The sequence below is a fragment of the Bufo gargarizans genome, chromosome 5 (assembly GCF_014858855.1).
Source record: "Bufo gargarizans isolate SCDJY-AF-19 chromosome 5, ASM1485885v1, whole genome shotgun sequence".
Taxonomy (NCBI): domain Eukaryota; kingdom Metazoa; phylum Chordata; class Amphibia; order Anura; family Bufonidae; genus Bufo; species Bufo gargarizans.
In genome coordinates this window covers 75,647,029-75,665,520 of record NC_058084.1, presented here as the reverse complement: position 1 = coordinate 75,665,520, position 18,492 = coordinate 75,647,029, and the positions used below count along the sequence as shown (strand labels likewise).

The following is an 18,492-nucleotide window of genomic DNA, read 5'->3' as shown; positions in this document are numbered from 1 at the left end:
GGTGGGAGAACTATGTGCGGCTCCATAAAACGGGGACGTACACAGTCAGCTGCTCCTCCCATCTCGGATTGCTGGAACTGCTCGCTTTTGTGGTCTTCTTTGTTTCTCCATCAGCAGCTAATTCTGTGTAGACGGTTCCAAACCAATTCTTCTTCCTTTTCAGTTTGGCACAAGACACTAAAAAGGAAAAAAAAACACAAGTGCAAGCGATTCAGTAATGTGTCACATGTGCCCCTCCAGCCGCCATATTGGAATGAAACAGACATTTCCACACCTATGTCTATAGCAGATAGTATAAGGAGAATATTAACAGACACCTGATTATTTTATTGCAGGGGAATATATACGCCGAGTAGTTTCTGACACGCACTACTAGCTACAGGCTGTTGCAAAAGCAGTCTATCTTCTGAAGTATTCACGAGGCAAAGAATCACTTAGTAGTCTCAAAGCATGGCAACTTAGAGTTTCTAGCATAAAATACCTTTTCATCATTTTTGAATGCCAACTGTGTCCCAGGGGAGGGTACTAGACAGAATCAGTCTCCTTCCCCTTCTGGCAGCTGAGAATACAATACCTTCTTAGGACGCCTTCACACGCAGATTGTGTTGCAGAATTTTCCGTGACTGAAAACCAGTTCCATTTATTTGAATGGGGTGGCAAGCACATGGATTTCTACAAGCCCCATTCAGGCGAATGGAACGCGTGTGAAGGCGCCCTCACTATCCCTGCAGAAGGAGTCTTCTCAGTTGTACTGCCAGGTTGTGGTCCTTCCCCGACAAGCAGGGCAGAAAGCTATTTCTATAGGCTTCTCTGCCGTAAACAGGGGACCACTGTGAACAGACCTGGCTGTGGGAGGGTGAATGAGCATGTGCGTCCACCGGCAGTGCGCTCCGTAAGTGGACCTGCATGTTGCTATACACTTTATACACCAGATGGCACCATATTAAGTAAGTAAATGTCATAACCAGTCACTGGATCTGTGACTTATATGATAAATATCTGATTTAAAGGTGTTGTCTCAAGATTAAATTAAATTGAACTTGGGCCATCCCCTTTAATGATGGGACAACCCCTTTAACAGAATGTTCCTTGCGCTGAAGAAACATAAAACTGTGTTGAGGAATTGCTCATTAAGAAACTTTCTAATGTTCACAAGGGGAACCGGTCACAAAATCTCAGGTATTTTGGGGCTTTGCAGTCAAGGAGGGGGTCCTATCAGTTTTTTAAGTCAAGGAGGCGGTCCTATCAGTGACTGACCACCTTCCCTCTATGACTGTGTATACAGAGATAGCTGTTAGTCACTGATAGGAATGCCTCCTTTACCGCAAAGCCACAAAATGGCAGAGATTTAAAGGGATTGTGTCACATTTTTAAAGGGAACTTTAAACGTTTAACTTTATGCTAACCTCACTGAGGGCAGCATAAATTAGTGACAGAAATGCTGATCCCAGCAGTGTGTCACTTATGAGCTAAAAGTAAGTGGTTGCTGAGAACCAGCATCATAACCATTGCAGCCCAGGCCTAGAAAAGAGTCAAATCTACCTGAGAAGAGTCCTGGTTATACATAATCTCCTGCTCTCGCCCACCTGCTGATGATTGGCAGTTCTCTCCTAGAGAGAAAGGGAGAAAACTAGGTAGAAGACAGTCAGCCATCAGCAGGTGGGAGAGCAGGAATTCATGAATAACCAGGACTCTTCTCAGGTGGCCGGACTCTTTTCCAGGTCTAGTCTGCAATGATTGTGATGTTGGTTCTCGGAAACCACTTACTTTTAACTTATAAATGACAGACCGCTGAAATCAACTCACCTGTCTCTTCTTTATACTGCTGTTCGTATGGGCAGCATAAAGGTGATGACAGGTTCTCGTTAAAGTGTAACTGCCATTTTACTACAAAAAATGAAATTCCTAACATATGTGATGCTGAAGGGAAGATATTCATGAAGCTTTATTTTGCTGTTAATTTTACCTCTCTGCTGTATTCAGCCCTTAGCAACAATATTTCTCTGTGCCTCTATTTCAGCATCTTCCTAAGATGGCCTCTGCTGCACTTCCTGTTGTGATCTTTGTCCTGTCCTTGAGGCCATCCTGTATTTCCCTCACGTCCCATAAGCCCTTGCTCTCCTCACATGAACTAGCAGGACCAATCAGAATGCAGAAAACGTCCCCCACTACCCCAGAGCAGTGTGTATCCTCTCACATACAGCTAACCATAGACAGACAAGACCAATCAGAATGCAGATAACGTCCCCCACTACCCCAGAGCAGCAGTGAGTATCCTCTCACATACAGCAAACCAGAGACAAACCTTGCATTACATGAAATCAGGAAGCATTTGTTTTAGCCTCTTAATAGTCACATTAAAAGGTTTTTTAGAACCATTTTGGGGTATACTGTACATAGAGCATTACAGTACAGTAAATAACTTATTTTATATTTAGGGGGAAGGGGGACAGCAATTTTTACATTATTTTGTGGAATTTATTTACGGCGTTCACTGTGTGGTAAAAATAATATAATTTTATTATGTGGGTCACTACAATGACGATAATACCACATTTCTACATATTTTTACAGTTTTTTTTCTCTTATGCAGCCTGTCACCACTGCAGCTGCTCCCTCATCCTACTCGGCAATGAAAGGGAGAGGTGGGCTGCTTCAGCTGCTCTGGTTTGGTACCAGCTAGAGATATGGGCTTTGTATTTCAAGCTTTCAGACAATACCAGAATGACTGCAATCTGTTCAGTACAGGGGAAGATATCGCTGATAGAAATCAGGATGCAGTGAATGCAGCTGAAAGTGAAAGTAAAAGTAAAAGCATGTTTTACCCGCAATTATTTGCGACTCGATTTCTAACATTGATTTCTCCTATGTTTGGACTTTAGCTGTCATTCTGGTCCGGTGAAAGCCTGGAATGTCAGCTTTCGAACAAGACCAGTTGCATGTTTCTAGCTGCTACCATTCAGGAGATAGCAGCGCTACGCTCATCACATGGTCCGTCACATGATCCATTACTATGGGGTTTGAGACGGGTATCTGATCTGAGGTCTCATGTGGGGGTCAGTATGCCTGTGCGAGATTTCCTGCAGCGTCATGATGACATTGTCAAGGCTGGGAGGTAGCGAGGAGGGGAGGAGCGGGACTCCGTTCCGATGGACGTGGCTGGCCTCCAGCACCGATAAGTACAGCCTTGATTAACCTAATTAGCATAATTATATGTTTTCTTTTTTGGGGGGACTAGAAAAGATTGATTAGAACATAAAGGTATATTCGTAAAGGACACTGCCATCCTTATGGTTACAAAATGGCCCTGGCTGCTGACAGACTCCCTCTAATAGCTGGAGCGATGCCACCTCCTGCTGAGAAAGTAATGACGTAAATGTAAGGGCAGAATGAACTATGCTGTAACAAGCCTCCAGTGAATCAGTGTATCAGCCGGTAGCAGTATACAGGCGGCTGCCAAATCAAACAGGGGTGGAGATGGGATCAGAAGTCTCGGAGATAAGCGGCTGCTGACGATCTGGTTGTCTCCAGTGCAGTTCAAAAGATGTTCTTGAATATTTCTAGAGAAATGTGGTCTGCCATTTGGAATAAATAAAACATTAAAAAAAATTTAACTGAGCAGAATCTGCTTTAATTGAGGGCAGCAGTCGAGGCTTTTAAAGCTACTAAGGTTTTACTATAATATGGCGACCTTTACAGCTCTGAACCTCTAATGTGGATGTACACAAGCTAAAAATCATGGGAATGTTCTCTCTGCAGACCCAGTTAGACCAGATTTACACATTCAGGATCTGCACCTAAATCCAAAAAGTCCTTCCTTCAAAAAAAAATATTTTTTACCCATTCACCCGCTATACAGTAGATTCTGTGAATATAGCCTTAAAGGGGTTGTCTGGGAATAGGTAATTTCTAGCAGGCGATGGCAGCTTGCCTCCCATACTGAAATGATCAAACTTACCTGTTCTCCGTCGCTCCAGTCCTCCGTACTGGCTCCCACGTCTCCATCTTCTGGTCCAGGTTTGTTTTCTTCCTCCCCAGCATGGACATGGTCATCTGATCTGACGCGGGAGCCAGACCAGAGAATGGAAACATTGTGGAATAGGTGTCCTCATTGAATATGCAACATTTTGTCTCTATTCCAAGGAACCTCTCTTAGGGGGGCGCTGTGCAGTCCCTGTCCCATGTGCCTCACAATCGAATTTACCCATCTCAAACACACCCCACAGGATGCAAGTGCGAAAGCAAACTGGAGTGCAGGAGGAAATTCGCGGAAACACATGAAGAACATGCAAACTCCAAGCAGGTGTTATCCTTTGTCAGATGTGAAGCCAGGACGCCATCGCCACAAGGCAACAGTGCCAACCAGTGAGCCACCGTGCTGCCCACATATGACCATGACCGCTTTTTAGTGAATGCTCCAGTCGCAAGGACAACAAAAAACAGTGGGAGTCGCTAGTGAGCAGCGGTGAGGGAGTAGCAATCTGTGAGGTATACAAAAGCCGTGTAGCAGTGGTTGTCCCCTTGTAAGCAGGATGACCAAGAAAAGTATTAATCATGCCTAGTTTAACCAAAAAGTTACCAAAAATGCTAAATCGTACACATTTATATAATTTTTTTATATGGAACAGTATCGAAAAGCCATGGTGTTGTCTGCAGTCTTCGACAGACCCCAAATAGCTTATAAATGGCCACTGTACCAAAGAGACAAACCCCCCTCTCTCTTTATTGATCTACTCAGGGTCAAGTCCAACTGTGTATGGAATCGGGGAGCAGTCTCTACAAGGCGACAATCGCACGAACCACTGTTCATACCCCGGGTAACAGTAAGGACAAACAGGAAGGATTTCAAAGCATTAAAAGGTTATGAACAACTTTGGCTGCACATTCTTTCACTCATTTCGGCTAAAAAAAAAAAAAAAGCTTAAAACTTTAAATAAAAAGTTTTTAAAATTGGTCTTTAGTAAACATTTTTGGCAGTTTTTGTTCTACAGGGTTAAGTTTCGGTCTATAAGTGTTTCGCCTTCAGTTTAACACTGAAGTTGCTGCTCTGACTGCGCCACGTATAGTCCTCATCTCTGAGCTCCTGACAGTTCATATACACTCGTGTAAAGGCGTATTCCCCTCTGGAACATAGATGGCATATCACTAGGATAGACTGAAGCTTAACCCTGTAGAACACAGACTGATGAATTTTTTTTTTTTAATAAAGACCAATGGGAAAAAAAAGATTTTTAGCCCAAAAGGAGTAAAATGCAATCAGAAAAAAAGACCCCCAAAAGGTGTTTATATGTCAGCCTTACCCTAAATATATCTAGAAATCAAATGAAAAGTCGCTCGTGTAAAGGGGTAGAGTTGCCAACAATACTGAAAACTGTATGGAATGATCAATCACGATCGTGTGTCCAAAAACCGTCAAGAAGATGGCAACATTTAAAGCGTCTCTAACTTTTCATATATCATAGACGTATCAAAAGTTGTGATCGGTGGGGGTCTGAGTGCTGAGACCCCCACTGTTCTCTAGAATGAGGGGAGAGAAGCACACATATCACGCTTTCTCTCGAAGTCTATAAGCCTCTAAGACAGGCATCCTCAAACTGCGGCCCTCCAGCTGTTGTAAAACTACAACTCCCACCATGCCCTGCTGTAGGCCGATACCTGTAGGCTGTTCGGGCATGCTGGGAGTTGTAGTTTTGCAACAGCTGGAGGGCCGCAGTTTGAGGATGCCTGCTCTAAGAAGTCTATGGGTCCATCTAGATTCTGCCCTCAACAGCCAGGAGAAAGTGCAATATGCGTGCACTTCTCACCCCAACGGGTAGGAGTCTCAGCAATCAGACGCCCAGCAATCACAACTTTTGACACATCTCTATGGCATATAAAAAGTTTTGTGAAAAGTTAGTGAGGCTTTAAATCTTCGCAAATGAGTGCCGATTAACATGCTGTATTGTTAGTTGCTGCTAGTGTAAGAAAACAATGTTCTTCTATGGTAAATCAGGTCATAAGGGGCGGGGTCTTCTGATCAAGACCCCCCCCCCATCCCTGTATGAATCAAAATCAGAGTGCAGATGCAAACAATGACTATCCTGGTTTCTGATGAGGTGCAGTACCAAACACAGCCTATCCACAAGTGTGGGGCTGTTTCTAGGGCAGATGATCGGTCATGCAAACGCACCTTTCTCCCAATCACTGCCCCCTGTAAGCAAGGCAGCGATCAGGCGACTATCTACTGTGCTCATTCACTGGCCGATCAGATCTTTTATGGGAGCAGAAGAATGCAAATGGGATGTGCTGCTGGCCTAATGTAAACCGCACGGGGGAGTAATGATCACAGGAAGGATGTAAAGGCTAGTTAAATGAGCGCCAAATTGTTTTATTGTCTACTGCCACACGCTATGGCCATGCACTGGGCCGTCTAAGAGGATCCTTACACAGTCTGCTTAGAGTGCATTCACACTGCGCTTGCCAGGAAAGTTCCCGGCGCATGCGTTAAACATCTTTGTACGCCCACACCTCCAAGAATCAAAAAGTATACCGCGCCTTTTGAAAAATCAACAATTTGGTGAAGGGGAGCTGATCTGACTTTGACCCCATATAGTAGTGGACGGATCAGCAACCTCCCGCTCTACAGCTGTTGTGAGACTACACCCCCCAACATTTGCTCTGCTGTTCTTGGAACTCCCACAGAATTAAATGGAGCATGCTGGGAGTTTCGCTTCACAGCTGGAGGTCGCGACTGCCTGCAGTAATGTATGTCAGGGATCGCCGTACACAATGCTTTCATATTCACTGTTTGCTGCTTTACGCTAAAGGGCATTTCGGGGAGTAAAATACCGATGACCTATCGTCAGCATAAGATCTGTAGGGGTTCGACTGCCTGCACCCCCGCCGATCAGCTGTTTGAAGAGGCCATGGTGCTCCGCTGATCGCTGCAGCCTCTTCCTAAGCCGGTGACATCACATGGCCCATGTGCAGCTTAGGCTACTTTCACACTAGAGTTTTGGCTTCCCGTTTAGGAGATCCGTTCAGGGCTCTCGCAGGCGGTCCAAAACAGATCAGTTTTGTCCTTAATGCATTCTGACTGAAAAAGGATCCGCTCAGAATGCATCAGTTCAGTCTCCATTCCGCTTTGGAGATGGACAACAAAACGCTGCCTGCGGCGTTTTGGTGTCCGCCTGACAAAGCCGAGCCAAACAGATCCGTCCTGACACACAATGCAAGTCAATGGGGACGGATCCGTTTTCTCTGATACAATATGGCACAATAGAAAACGGATCCGTCCCTCATTGACTTTCAATGGTGTTCAAGACGGATCAGTCATGGCTATAGAAGACTTAATAAAACCGGATCTGTTCATGACAGATGCACGCGGTTGCATTATTGTAACGGTAGCGTTTTTTTTGCAGATCCATGACGGATCCGCAAAAAACGCTAGTGTGAAAGTAGCCTTAGTCTCATTCAAGTGAATGGGCCTGAGCTGCAATACCAAGCACGGCCACTATACAATGCACGGCGCTGTCCCTTCAAACTGCTGACTGGCGGGGGGCGCCGTCTCTTAGATCCTCTCTGATCTGATATGGATGACCTATCCCGAGGATAGGCCATCAAGTAATTAACTCCTGGAAAACCCCTTTAAGGGTTAAGTTGCTACAAGAACAAGAAATCTTGACAAACCTAAAGAAAAATGAATATGGCATCATAGCTTCCACTAGGAAGGAAAGCCATGACACCAGTCTAAATGTAGCCCCCGGGACCGCACATTATCAGGCCTCAGCTACCTATAGGTGGGCAGGAACGTCGTTCTTCTCATAAAGAATTAGGAAGCCGACATGGGGTGAGGAGCGCTGCGGCTAATGGGCGAGAGGTGATGTTATATGCAGGATGTGAGGCAGCAAAAAATGTACTGAGGAAATTATGTCACAAACATATGATTTCCTGAGCGAGAGCTAAATCGTACATTAATCCACCAGATTATTTTTCTAGCAGAAGGATGTCACAGCGGAATCTGCTGAAAAAGTTCCCCCGTTTCCCTTAGAAATAACAGTTCGTCCGATGCCGGGGAGAGGGGCAGACCGGCTTTCAGGGACTTTTTATTCTATTATTCTTTGAACTTTTACTTTTTAAAGCAAAACTTTCGGTGACTGAAGAAAAATGCCCTGTTTTATTAGGCTATGTTCACACAGCAGAAATATGCAAAGAGGTATCTCCCAAGCAAGAGAACCATCTCACCGGCGCCACCTATTGGAAGTGGCTTCCTACGAGTCAAGATCCAACTTGCCTTGGAATATGCCAGATATCCACCCGTAGACAGCTGTTTCGGGGTGCTTGCCCCTCATCAGTAAAGATTAGGATTCTGGCTGGTTTAGTGCGATGCCTTGGAAGCGGCTTCTTCTTGCCGAATGCACTGAGCCACCCAGAATCCTACTCTATACTGACGAAGGGCAAGCACCCCTAAACAGCTGTCTACGGATGGATATCTGGCCTTGCTATATTCCCTCATCAAACCCCAAGGCTTGTTGGAAAGTCAGATCTTGACTCATTGGGAGCCACTTCCAATAGGTGGCGCCGGTGAGATTGTTCTCTTCCTCGGGAGATACTTCTTAGATATCCGTTTCCCATGGAGCATTGCCAATAAGTCTCCATACCATAGAGTGCTTCCAGTAAGTCTCCATACAGGACTGGTCTCTTTAAAGGGGTATTCTGGTTACATTACGTTATCCCCTATCCATGGGAGAACTATTAGTTTGGTGGGGGTCCTACCACAATACGGCCTGTAGCCCCCTGAAATTAATGGAGCAGACAGTTGAGCATGCGCGGGGCCGCTCTATTTATTTTATGGGAATTCTGGAGATAGCCGAGTACTTGGTTATCTCCGGAATACCCATAGAAATGAATGGAGCAGCAGTATGCATTACCAACCGGCCACTTTGTCCATTTCAGGGGGCCTCTCGTGTGGCTAGGGGATAACTTAGAGGTTGTCCGGGCTTTGAATATTGATGACCTATCCTCAGGAGAGGTCATCAATATCAGATCGGCGGGGGTCCGACACCCGGTCGATAAGCTGTATGAGGAGACGACCCCGGCCGTTCCGATACCGATGACCAATCCTGAGGATAGGTCATCAACAGAAAAGGCCCGGACAACCCCTTAATGTAACCAGAATATCCCTTTAAGGACATTCCGCACCCTGCCTAAGCCAGTTCACACACCAGAATGATCAGTGGCAGGCCAGTAGTGTAATTTGCAGCTGAAACCAGGTAGTTTTTCGTGGCATAAATGCTGCCAAATAATCCTACTCAATGCATTTTACTCCTTTCCTATTGAAAGTAGCCGAAAAATATCCTTCAAAGTAGGAACATGCCACTTCTGAAGCGTAAAAATACATACCCACATACTCTAGGGCGTGTATTTCCCACTGAAATCAATGGGAAGCTGTTTGGTAGCACTTTGAACGCGTGTAAGAGCCAATTAGGAGTTTATTTATTTAGCCTCAAGGATCTGTGACCTGCAGAATCTTCCCTACGGCCCTCCTAGTACCTTTCATACAGTCATGTGAAAGATTCTGTTCATTGGCTCTGGGTTGTCACAACCAGAAGTAAACTTACCCTGTGATGGTCAAAGAAAAAGGGGGGAAAGCAACAAGGTCCTGCACAGAGGACTGAGAGACCAAGGACCTCCCACTCCCCTTCCCAGGGCCGGCCCTTCCATTATTGGCAAGGGGATCAATTGCCCCCAGGCCCCCCCAAATATATTTTCGTGGGCCCCGTCCCCCGTGGGGGAGGCGGCAGGGCACAGGGAGATGAGCGCTTCCATTGTGGAAGCGCTCATCTCCATAGTCATCTGTATCGCCATCCTCAGGACAGCAATACAGATGGCTGTGCAGCAGGGGAGGGAGAGGTGTGTCCCTCCCCTGTTCCTATGATAGGCTGCCGGCACTAGGCCGGCAGCCTATCAGAGGCCGGCGGCGTGATGACGTCATCGCGCCGCCTGAGCCGTAATACTGGCGGCTACTGATATGAGGGGGGCCCCTGGCTGCTGGCACATTATGGGGGGGGGGGGGGCCCTGGCTGCTGGCACATTATATGGGGGGGGGGGGGGCTCTGGCTACTGGCACATTATATGGGGGGGGGGGCTCTGGCTACTGGCACATTATATGGGGGGGGGGCTCTGGCTACTGGCACATTATATGGGGGGGGGCGCTCTGGCTACTGGCACATTATATGGGGGGGGGGCTCTGGCTACTGGCACATTATATGGGGGGGGGGCTCTGGCTACTGGCACATTATATGGGGGGGGGCTCTGGCTACTGGCACATTATATGGGGGGGGGCTCTGGCTACTGGCACATTATATGGGGGGGCTCTGGCTACTGGCACATTATATGGGGGGGCTCTGGCTACTGGCACATTATATGGGGGGGCTCTGGCTACTGGCACATTATATGGGGGGGCTCTGGCTACTGGCACATTATATGGGGGGGCTCTGGCTACTGGCACATTATATGGGGGGGGCTCTGGCTACTGGCACATTATATGGGGGGGCTCTGGCTACTGGCACATTATATGGGGGGGCTCTGGCTACTGGCACATTATATGGGGGGGCTCTGGCTACTGGCACATTATATGGGGGGGCCCGGCTACTGGCACATTATATGGGGGGGCCCGGCTACTGGCACATTATATGGGGGGCCCCGGCTACTGGCACATTATATGGGGGGCCCCGGCTACTGGCACATTATATGGGGGGCCCCGGCTACTGGCACATTATATGGGGGGCCCCGGCTACTGGCACATTATATGGGGGGCCCCGGCTACTGGCACATTATATGGGGGGCCCCGGCTACTGGCACATTATATGGGGGGGGCTCTGGCTACTGGCACATTATATAGGGGGGCTCTGGCTACTGGCACATTATATTGGGGGGCTCTGGCTACTGGCACATTATATTGGGGGGCTCTGGCTACTGGCACATTATATTGGGGGGCTCTGGCTACTGGCACATTATATTGGGGGGCTCTGGCTACTGGCACATTATATTGGGGGGGGTCTGGCTACTGGCACATTATATTGGGGGGGTCTGGCTACTGGCACATTATATTGGGGGGGTCTGGCTACTGGCACATTATATTGGGGGGGTCTGGCTACTGGCACATTATATTGGGGGGGCTCTGGCTACTGGCACATTATATTGGGGGGGCTCTGGCTACTGGCACATTATATTGGGGGGCTCTGGCTACTGGCACATTATATTGGGGGGCATCTATGGGGGCACTTCTTACTGGCACATTATTGGTGGGCACTGAAGGGGTATTTTATGCTGCTGGCACATTATATTGGGGGGGCTCTGGCTACTGGCACATTATATGGGGGGGCTCTGGCTACTGGCACATTATATGGGGGGCTCTGGCTACTGGCACATTATATGGGGGGGCTCTGGCTACTGGCACATTATATGGGGGGGCTCTGGCTACTGGCACATTATATGGGGGGGCTCTGGCTACTGGCACATTATATGGGGGGGCTCTGGCTACTGGCACATTATATGGGGGGGCTCTGGCTACTGGCACATTATATGGGGGGGCTCTGGCTACTGGCACATTATATGGGGGGGCTCTGGCTACTGGCACATTATATGGGGGGGCTCTGGCTACTGGCACATTATATGGGGGGGCTCTGGCTACTGGCACATTATATGGGGGGGCTCTGGCTACTGGCACATTATATGGGGGGGCTCTGGCTACTGGCACATTATATGGGGGGGCTCTGGCTACTGGCACATTATATGGGGGGGCTCTGGCTACTGGCACATTATATGGGGGGGCTCTGGCTACTGGCACATTATATGGGGGGGCTCTGGCTACTGGCACATTATATGGGGGGGCTCTGGCTACTGGCACATTATATGGGGGGGCTCTGGCTACTGGCACATTATATGGGGGGGCTCTGGCTACTGGCACATTATATGGGGGGGCTCTGGCTACTGGCACATTATATGGGGGGGCTCTGGCTACTGGCACATTATATGGGGGGGCTCTGGCTACTGGCACTTATATGGGGGGGCTCTGGCTACTGGCACATTATATGGGGGGGCTCTGGCTACTGGCACATTATATGGGGGGCTCTGGCTACTGGCACATTATATGGGGGGCTCTGGCTACTGGCACATTATATGGGGGGCTCTGGCTACTGGCACATTATATGGGGGGCTCTGGCTACTGGCACATTATATGGGGGGCATCTATGGGGGCACTTTTTACTGGCACATTATTGGTGGGCACTATAGGGGCATCTACTAAGGCCACAAAGAAGGGGTATTTTATATGGGGGGCTCTGTACAGTAGCATTTTATATGGTTACACATTATGGTGGGTACTATGGGGAAGGGGGAGAGAAGTACTATAGGGGTCATCTACGGGGGCACTAAGAAGGGGTATTTTATACTTGCCAATTATGGGGGACACTGAGGGCATCTACTGGGGCACTATATATAGGGCATTTTATACTGGTACATTATGGGGGGCACTAGGAGGGAGGGGGAGAGGAGCACTATTGGTGCATTTACTGGGGGCACTATATAGGGGTATTTTATACTGGCACATTATGGGGGCACTATGGGGACATTAGCTCAACTGGGTGCATTACAAGGGGGTATTTTTTGCACTGTCACATTATAAGGAGAATGAATGCTACTGGGGGGCATTATGGTGGGCTTTATTACTCCCCTATGGTATGAGCCCCCTAGTAGCAGCACCAGCCTCTCCCTGCTCCGCTATCCCTCTGCCCCTTCTCCAAATCCTTATTATGAAATCTCTCTCATTAGGATAAAACTCATCAGCTCCGCCGAGCCTCCGGCCAAAGTGTTGAAGTGGTGTCCGAGATCCCCAAGGGCCAAGCCAAGTAACTAAGTTTTCATGAGAAATATGTTAGTTATACACACATAGCCTACACTGTGCCCCACAATATACAGTTTCTTCTGTATGAACGTCCACAAATTAAATCTCCAAAGTCAATACGGGACGTTAAAGTCAGCAAGTGTCGGGGGGGGGGCTCTATTGTTTTTCGCCCCAGGGCCCCATTTCACCTAGAACCGGCCCTGCCCCTTCCCCATCAAGGTCCAGGGATATATCTGATTGTCAGTAAGGGGTCAGGAAGGAAATGGTCCATTTCAGATTTTCTTTCCTCTGGATCAACTGGGGTTTGTAAGTAGAACAAGGTTGAACTTGATGAACTTGTGTCTCTTCTCAACCACCGATGACGTCGCCATGACAAAAGCTTTCTGCTTCTGAATAATGCGGCCACAGAGTCTGTGTAGCAAGAGGCGCCTGCACAGCTACTTCACGTGACAAAGGGTCTTTGATATGCTGACTCTTCGGGAACACCACTGACTTTGACACTATCACCCTGGACAATCTGCTTGGGAAGTTACAGGCATGGACAAAACATTGGAGATTTGAGAAAATATTCGCCAACTCCAGGAAGCAATCAGCATTGCTTCTAAAATAAGCCTAAAAGCCGACCTTCGCAAATTGACGGGCATATGAAATAACAAACGGTCTATAGTGTCTAGAGTATGGTCATCATCTGACCACCGATGACTGTACGGCTGTTCTATAAATGCCGCATAACTCCCCTGGTGTAACAATGATTAATCTGAAGATTAACCGCTCTCAATAGGGGCCATTGTTCTGGGAACATACAGCTCCGTACAGAGGGTCACAAGCGCGCGCCATTTCTGAATGTTTAAGTCTGGCTTTACATTTACCAGAGCTCACGTGGAGGGCTGGACGTGACCTCTGCTGGCAAACAAGTTGCCCTCCGAGCGATGCACACAGTGTTCCCACTTGATGCAAGAACACGAGCTTAAGTGGGCAGTGGTCGAGCATGAGCCTTGCTGACGGAAACCACAGAGCGCCATAGAATGTGAACGGAACGGTATGCTTGACTGCCGCTCCAGTCAAACCCCCTTAGCTATGTCCTGTGGCATACTGGGCAGTGTCACTGGGTCCTAGCAGTCCGACTACCATTGAGCTAGTATTTATCACTTATCTAGCCGTCTATTCAGAATACCCCTTTAACTTGCATTTCCCTTATGCTCATCTTCACCTCTCCGGCCTCCCTGATATGAGCATGCAGGGCTCCAAAATGGTCGCCAATGCAACTTAGAATTTACAAATGGCGACAAGACTTTTTAGTCTTGTCGCCATTTGCAACTAGACCCGCCGTCGCAGCTCTGAATACAGCGGCGGGCACAGGAGCTGATAGTTCTCTGCCCCACCGCCGATGTTCTTCTCAGCAGCGCAGTGGAAAAGTCTCTCCCTCCTCCCTGTGCTGCTGCCGCCAATAGGAAGAGACAGAGGAGGAGGAGGAGTAGGGGCTGTAGCCACTGCGCCACCAATGAAGATAACTGACCTGTTAAATACAAATACAGGAGGCGGGTGCCGGAATCAAATAGCCGGCACCCGACCTCTATGACAGGGAGCTGCGATCAGCCGCAGTTTACCCTTCAGATGCGCTACCTGAGGGGTTAACTGCAGCGGACCGCAGCTCCCTGTCAGAGGTCGGGTGCCGGCTATTTGATTCCGGCACCCGCCTCCTGTATTTGTATTTAACAGGTCAGTTATCTTCATTGCGTTTCTGTAAATGGACCGCGCTGCTCCAGGACAAAGCTGAACAATCCACCCTTCCAGGTCTCACAGAACTTCCATGGACATGGGTAAGCGGTCAGTTCACTCAGATTCACCTTTTCTTTGGGAACCTTATGAGAAATCAAGGTTGAGACAGATAGTGAAGTACAATCACAAACGTTCCAACTGCAAGGTTTTATTGTACTTACAAGATGGATATGGTAACAGGCAGTATGTACAAATCATTTACCCGACCCGGGTTTCGCTATAGAAAGCTTCGTCAGGAGATACCCCTGACGAGGCTTGTACTTCACTATCTGTGGCAACCTTGATTTCTCATAAGGTTCCTAAAGGAAAGGTGAATCTGAGTGAACTGACCGCTTACCCATGTCCATGGAAGTTCTGCGAGACCTGGAAGGGTGGATTGTTCAGCTTTGTCCTGGAGCAGCGCAGTCCATTTACAGAAACGCTTTTATAGATGTGAACATTACCCACTTCACTATTGGAATTTGCGACGCACCAAAAGAGAGGCAACGTACTAAAGGCTGTTTTATATATTTTACTTTTGCAGTTATCTTCATTGGTGGCGCAGTGCACCCCCCCCCCCCCCCCAACACCCCAGTATAATAAACATTGGTGGCGCAGTGCCAATGAGGGTTAAAAAAAATAAAATAAAATTAACTCACCTCCTCCAATTGATCGCACAGCTGCCAGTCTCCTGTTCTTTCTTCAGGACCTGTGGTGACGACACTGAGCTCATCACATGGTCCATTACCATGGTGATGGATCATGTGATGAGTACAGTGATGTCACCACAGGTCCTTTGACAGGTCCTGAAAAAAGAACAGGAGACCGGCAGCTACACGATCAACTGGAGGAGGTGAGTTAATTATTATTTTTTTTTTTAACCCTCAATTGACCTTCTACTAAGCATTCTGTATTAAAGAATGCTATTATTTTCCCTTATAACCATAAGGGAAAATACAGTGAATAGACTTTCATCCTAGCAACCATGCGTGAAAATCGCACCGCATCCGCATTAACTTCTATGGGGCCTGCGTTACGTGAAAAACACTGCTCATGTGCACAGCCCCATAGAAGTGAATGGGTCCGGATTCAGTGCGGGTGCAGTGGGTTCACCTCACGCATTGCACCAGCGCAGAAATCTTGCCCATGTAAAAGGGGCCTAAGGGTGAATAGGACAAGGGTTCCAGCCCCTAAGGGGGCTAATAGTAAGTAAAAAAAAAGTCTTGTCATGCGGACAGACGGATCCGTCTTGTATCTTTTTACACATTTTTACCGGTCTGCTCATGCGCAGACCAGAAGGACAGATCCGGCATTCCGGTATTTTGAATGCCGGATCTGGCACTAATACATTCCTATTCAGGCAAGTCTTCCGTTTTTTCGCCGGAGATAAAACCGTAGCATGCTGCAGTTTTAGCTTTTGCCTGATCAGTCAAAATGACTGAACTGAAGACATCCTGATGCATCCTGAACGGATTACTCTCCATTCAGAATGTATGGGGATATGCCTGATCAGTTCTTTTCCGGTATAGAGCCCCTGTGACGGAACTCTATGCCGGAAAAGAAAAACGCTAGCGTGAAAGTACCCTAAAATATTTAGTTTAAATCCCCCCTTTCCCAGTTTTACATATAAAATATATAAACAAATAAATAAACATATTACATAGTGCTGCGTCCAAAAAGTCCAAACTATTAAATTATTAAAAAAAAGTTAGTCACCTTGTCATCCCAAAAAATAGGATAGGACTGTTCTATTGAGGGCCGAACGTTTCATAAAATGTGAAATGCACGCGGCTTTTTTTTGTGACGCACGCGAATCAAAATTTGGGTATTGAAACCACCCTAGCGTTGTCACGATACCAAAATTTAGATTTGGTTTCGATTTGGTGACTAAAAATTGTATTTGGCTCCTAAATTTTTCAGTTCAGGAGCCAATGGCTACTAGGTATTTTTTTTTTTATAGTCTGGAGCACTGGCATGGGAGCACTTCATGCTCCGATGCTCTTGTTTGCCGAATCGTGCAGGGCAAAGGCTTCTTTTTGGAGATACGGTGACTGCTAGGTGGAGTGATGTCCCCGGCACTAATGAGCGGGCTTTAGCGCTACCCTAGCCTCTGCAAAATGGCTAGGGCAGCGCTAAAGCCAACCCATCAGACCCAGTGACGTCACCGGAAAAACTGCTGGGCGGAAGCAATATGCCAATGTAAACAAAAAAGCCCTTGCTCCGATGATCATATCAGAGGGGCTGGAGGGGTAAAGATGGGGGTATGTCCGGGTTCAGCTCTGAACCTGGACAACCCCTTTAGCGAGTCTGTTGCTAGGGAAATGTATAAATATATGGCCTGGCTCCTCCCAATAATAATAGCGGATCACAGGAAAAGGGGGAGAGGGGATTAGCTATATAAATATTGTTTAGCCCATGAAATGGAAAATGATTAAAGGGATTGTTCAAGTTTAGAAAAAAACAGGGCTGCCGTCTTCCAGAAACAGTATCACACCAGTCCATGGGTTGTGTTTGGCACTGCAACTGACTGGGGCTGCACTGCAATACCACACATAACCTGTGGACACGTGTGGCATTATTCTCGCAAGACAGCAACCATGTTTTTCTAAAATGGGAAAACTCATTTACCATATTTTTTTGCTTTATAAAAAGCACTTTGCATCCGATGCTCCATTCCGTGGTCCGCCAAAAAAACATAACCCGTCCTATTTTTCTCTGCGCTTGGCGCACAAGAATAGGCAGTTATATTAAAGGCTGTCCGTGCCGTTCAGCAAATTGCGGAACGCAAAACACACAACGGTCTTGTGCATGTGGCCTAACATTGAGGATCTGAGGTCTGATGAAAAAAATGTTTTCTTATTTTCCTCCTCTAAACCGTAGGTGCATCTTATGGTCTGTTGCATCTTAAAAAGCGAAATATACAGTAATTACAATGAACAGGATTGTCAGAGTTATACAAATAAAGATCCTGCCAGGCAAATAATGAAAGAACACCTATTTCACCCCTCGCTGCTTCCAGTGCTTGTGCTCCAATCCTCCTGGCCGGCTTTGTTTGCCTGCAGTGATGACATGATTGCTGCAATGTTCGGCATCCAAACATTCACAAACAGAACCATCCCATGGACAGAGAAACAACTATTTCAATAGCTGAGGCAGGATATGGGGCATAAGCAAAAAGTGATTTATTACTGGAATACCCCTTTAAAACCTATGCATTTTACTCATTTTGGGCAAAAAAATATTTTTTCATGCAGGAAACCAGCCGAATCCCTGGAACAGCCTGACAGATTTAAAAAACGCAGATGTGAAAGTAGCGTGCCACTGCTCAGTCATGGCCACCAGCACATGAGCGCCTGCAGTTGTTGGAGACAAATAAACGCCACTTTTTATTTTTAAAGGCAGACGACTAAGCCAGCAAATGCTACAAATCCCAGGAGAACTGGTAAAAGAAAATCAATGCGTCTTACCTGTCACGTGCAGCTGTAAACCTTCATGACTACTTCTATTAGCCGGCCCTGGTGAGGCTGTGGCCATGTCAGGTTACAGGTCAGGCCTACAAAACATGAAGCAAAGGCATGATGTGAGGAGGGAGCAGCAATACGGACAGTGCGAAGCTCTGCACACCGGCTAACCGGGGCAAAAACAGTCACGAGTGACAATCTCAAAGTACAGAGCTGATAGCAAAGTACAGCGGCATGGAGGAATGCTGAAGCACTGACAGAGGCCTCCTACCACAGGACAAGGCCAACAACAAGGAAAAGTCAGCGAGAAGCAATTTTTAACCTAAAAATAAGATACAGAAATTAGGCATTAGCAGAGACAAGCAGTTACAGACGGAAAGGGCAGGC

General features: G+C 47.3%; 1 protein-coding gene across 3 annotated transcripts in view; it reads right to left on the bottom strand.

Annotated features, from left to right (window-relative positions):
* Positions 1-18,492, bottom strand: part of WWP1 (WW domain containing E3 ubiquitin protein ligase 1) — a 111,359-nt gene that overhangs the window by 44,093 nt on the left and 48,774 nt on the right. For all 3 annotated transcript variants that reach the window (XM_044292848.1, XM_044292850.1, XM_044292849.1), the window contains exons 2-3: positions 18,112-18,197; positions 42-177 (exon numbers count right to left, since the gene is read on the bottom strand). In XM_044292848.1, coding sequence (XP_044148783.1) covers positions 42-177; positions 18,112-18,178 — 203 coding nt within the window. In that variant the 5' untranslated portion in view covers positions 18,179-18,197. The remainder of the gene's footprint in view (positions 1-41; positions 178-18,111; positions 18,198-18,492) is intronic.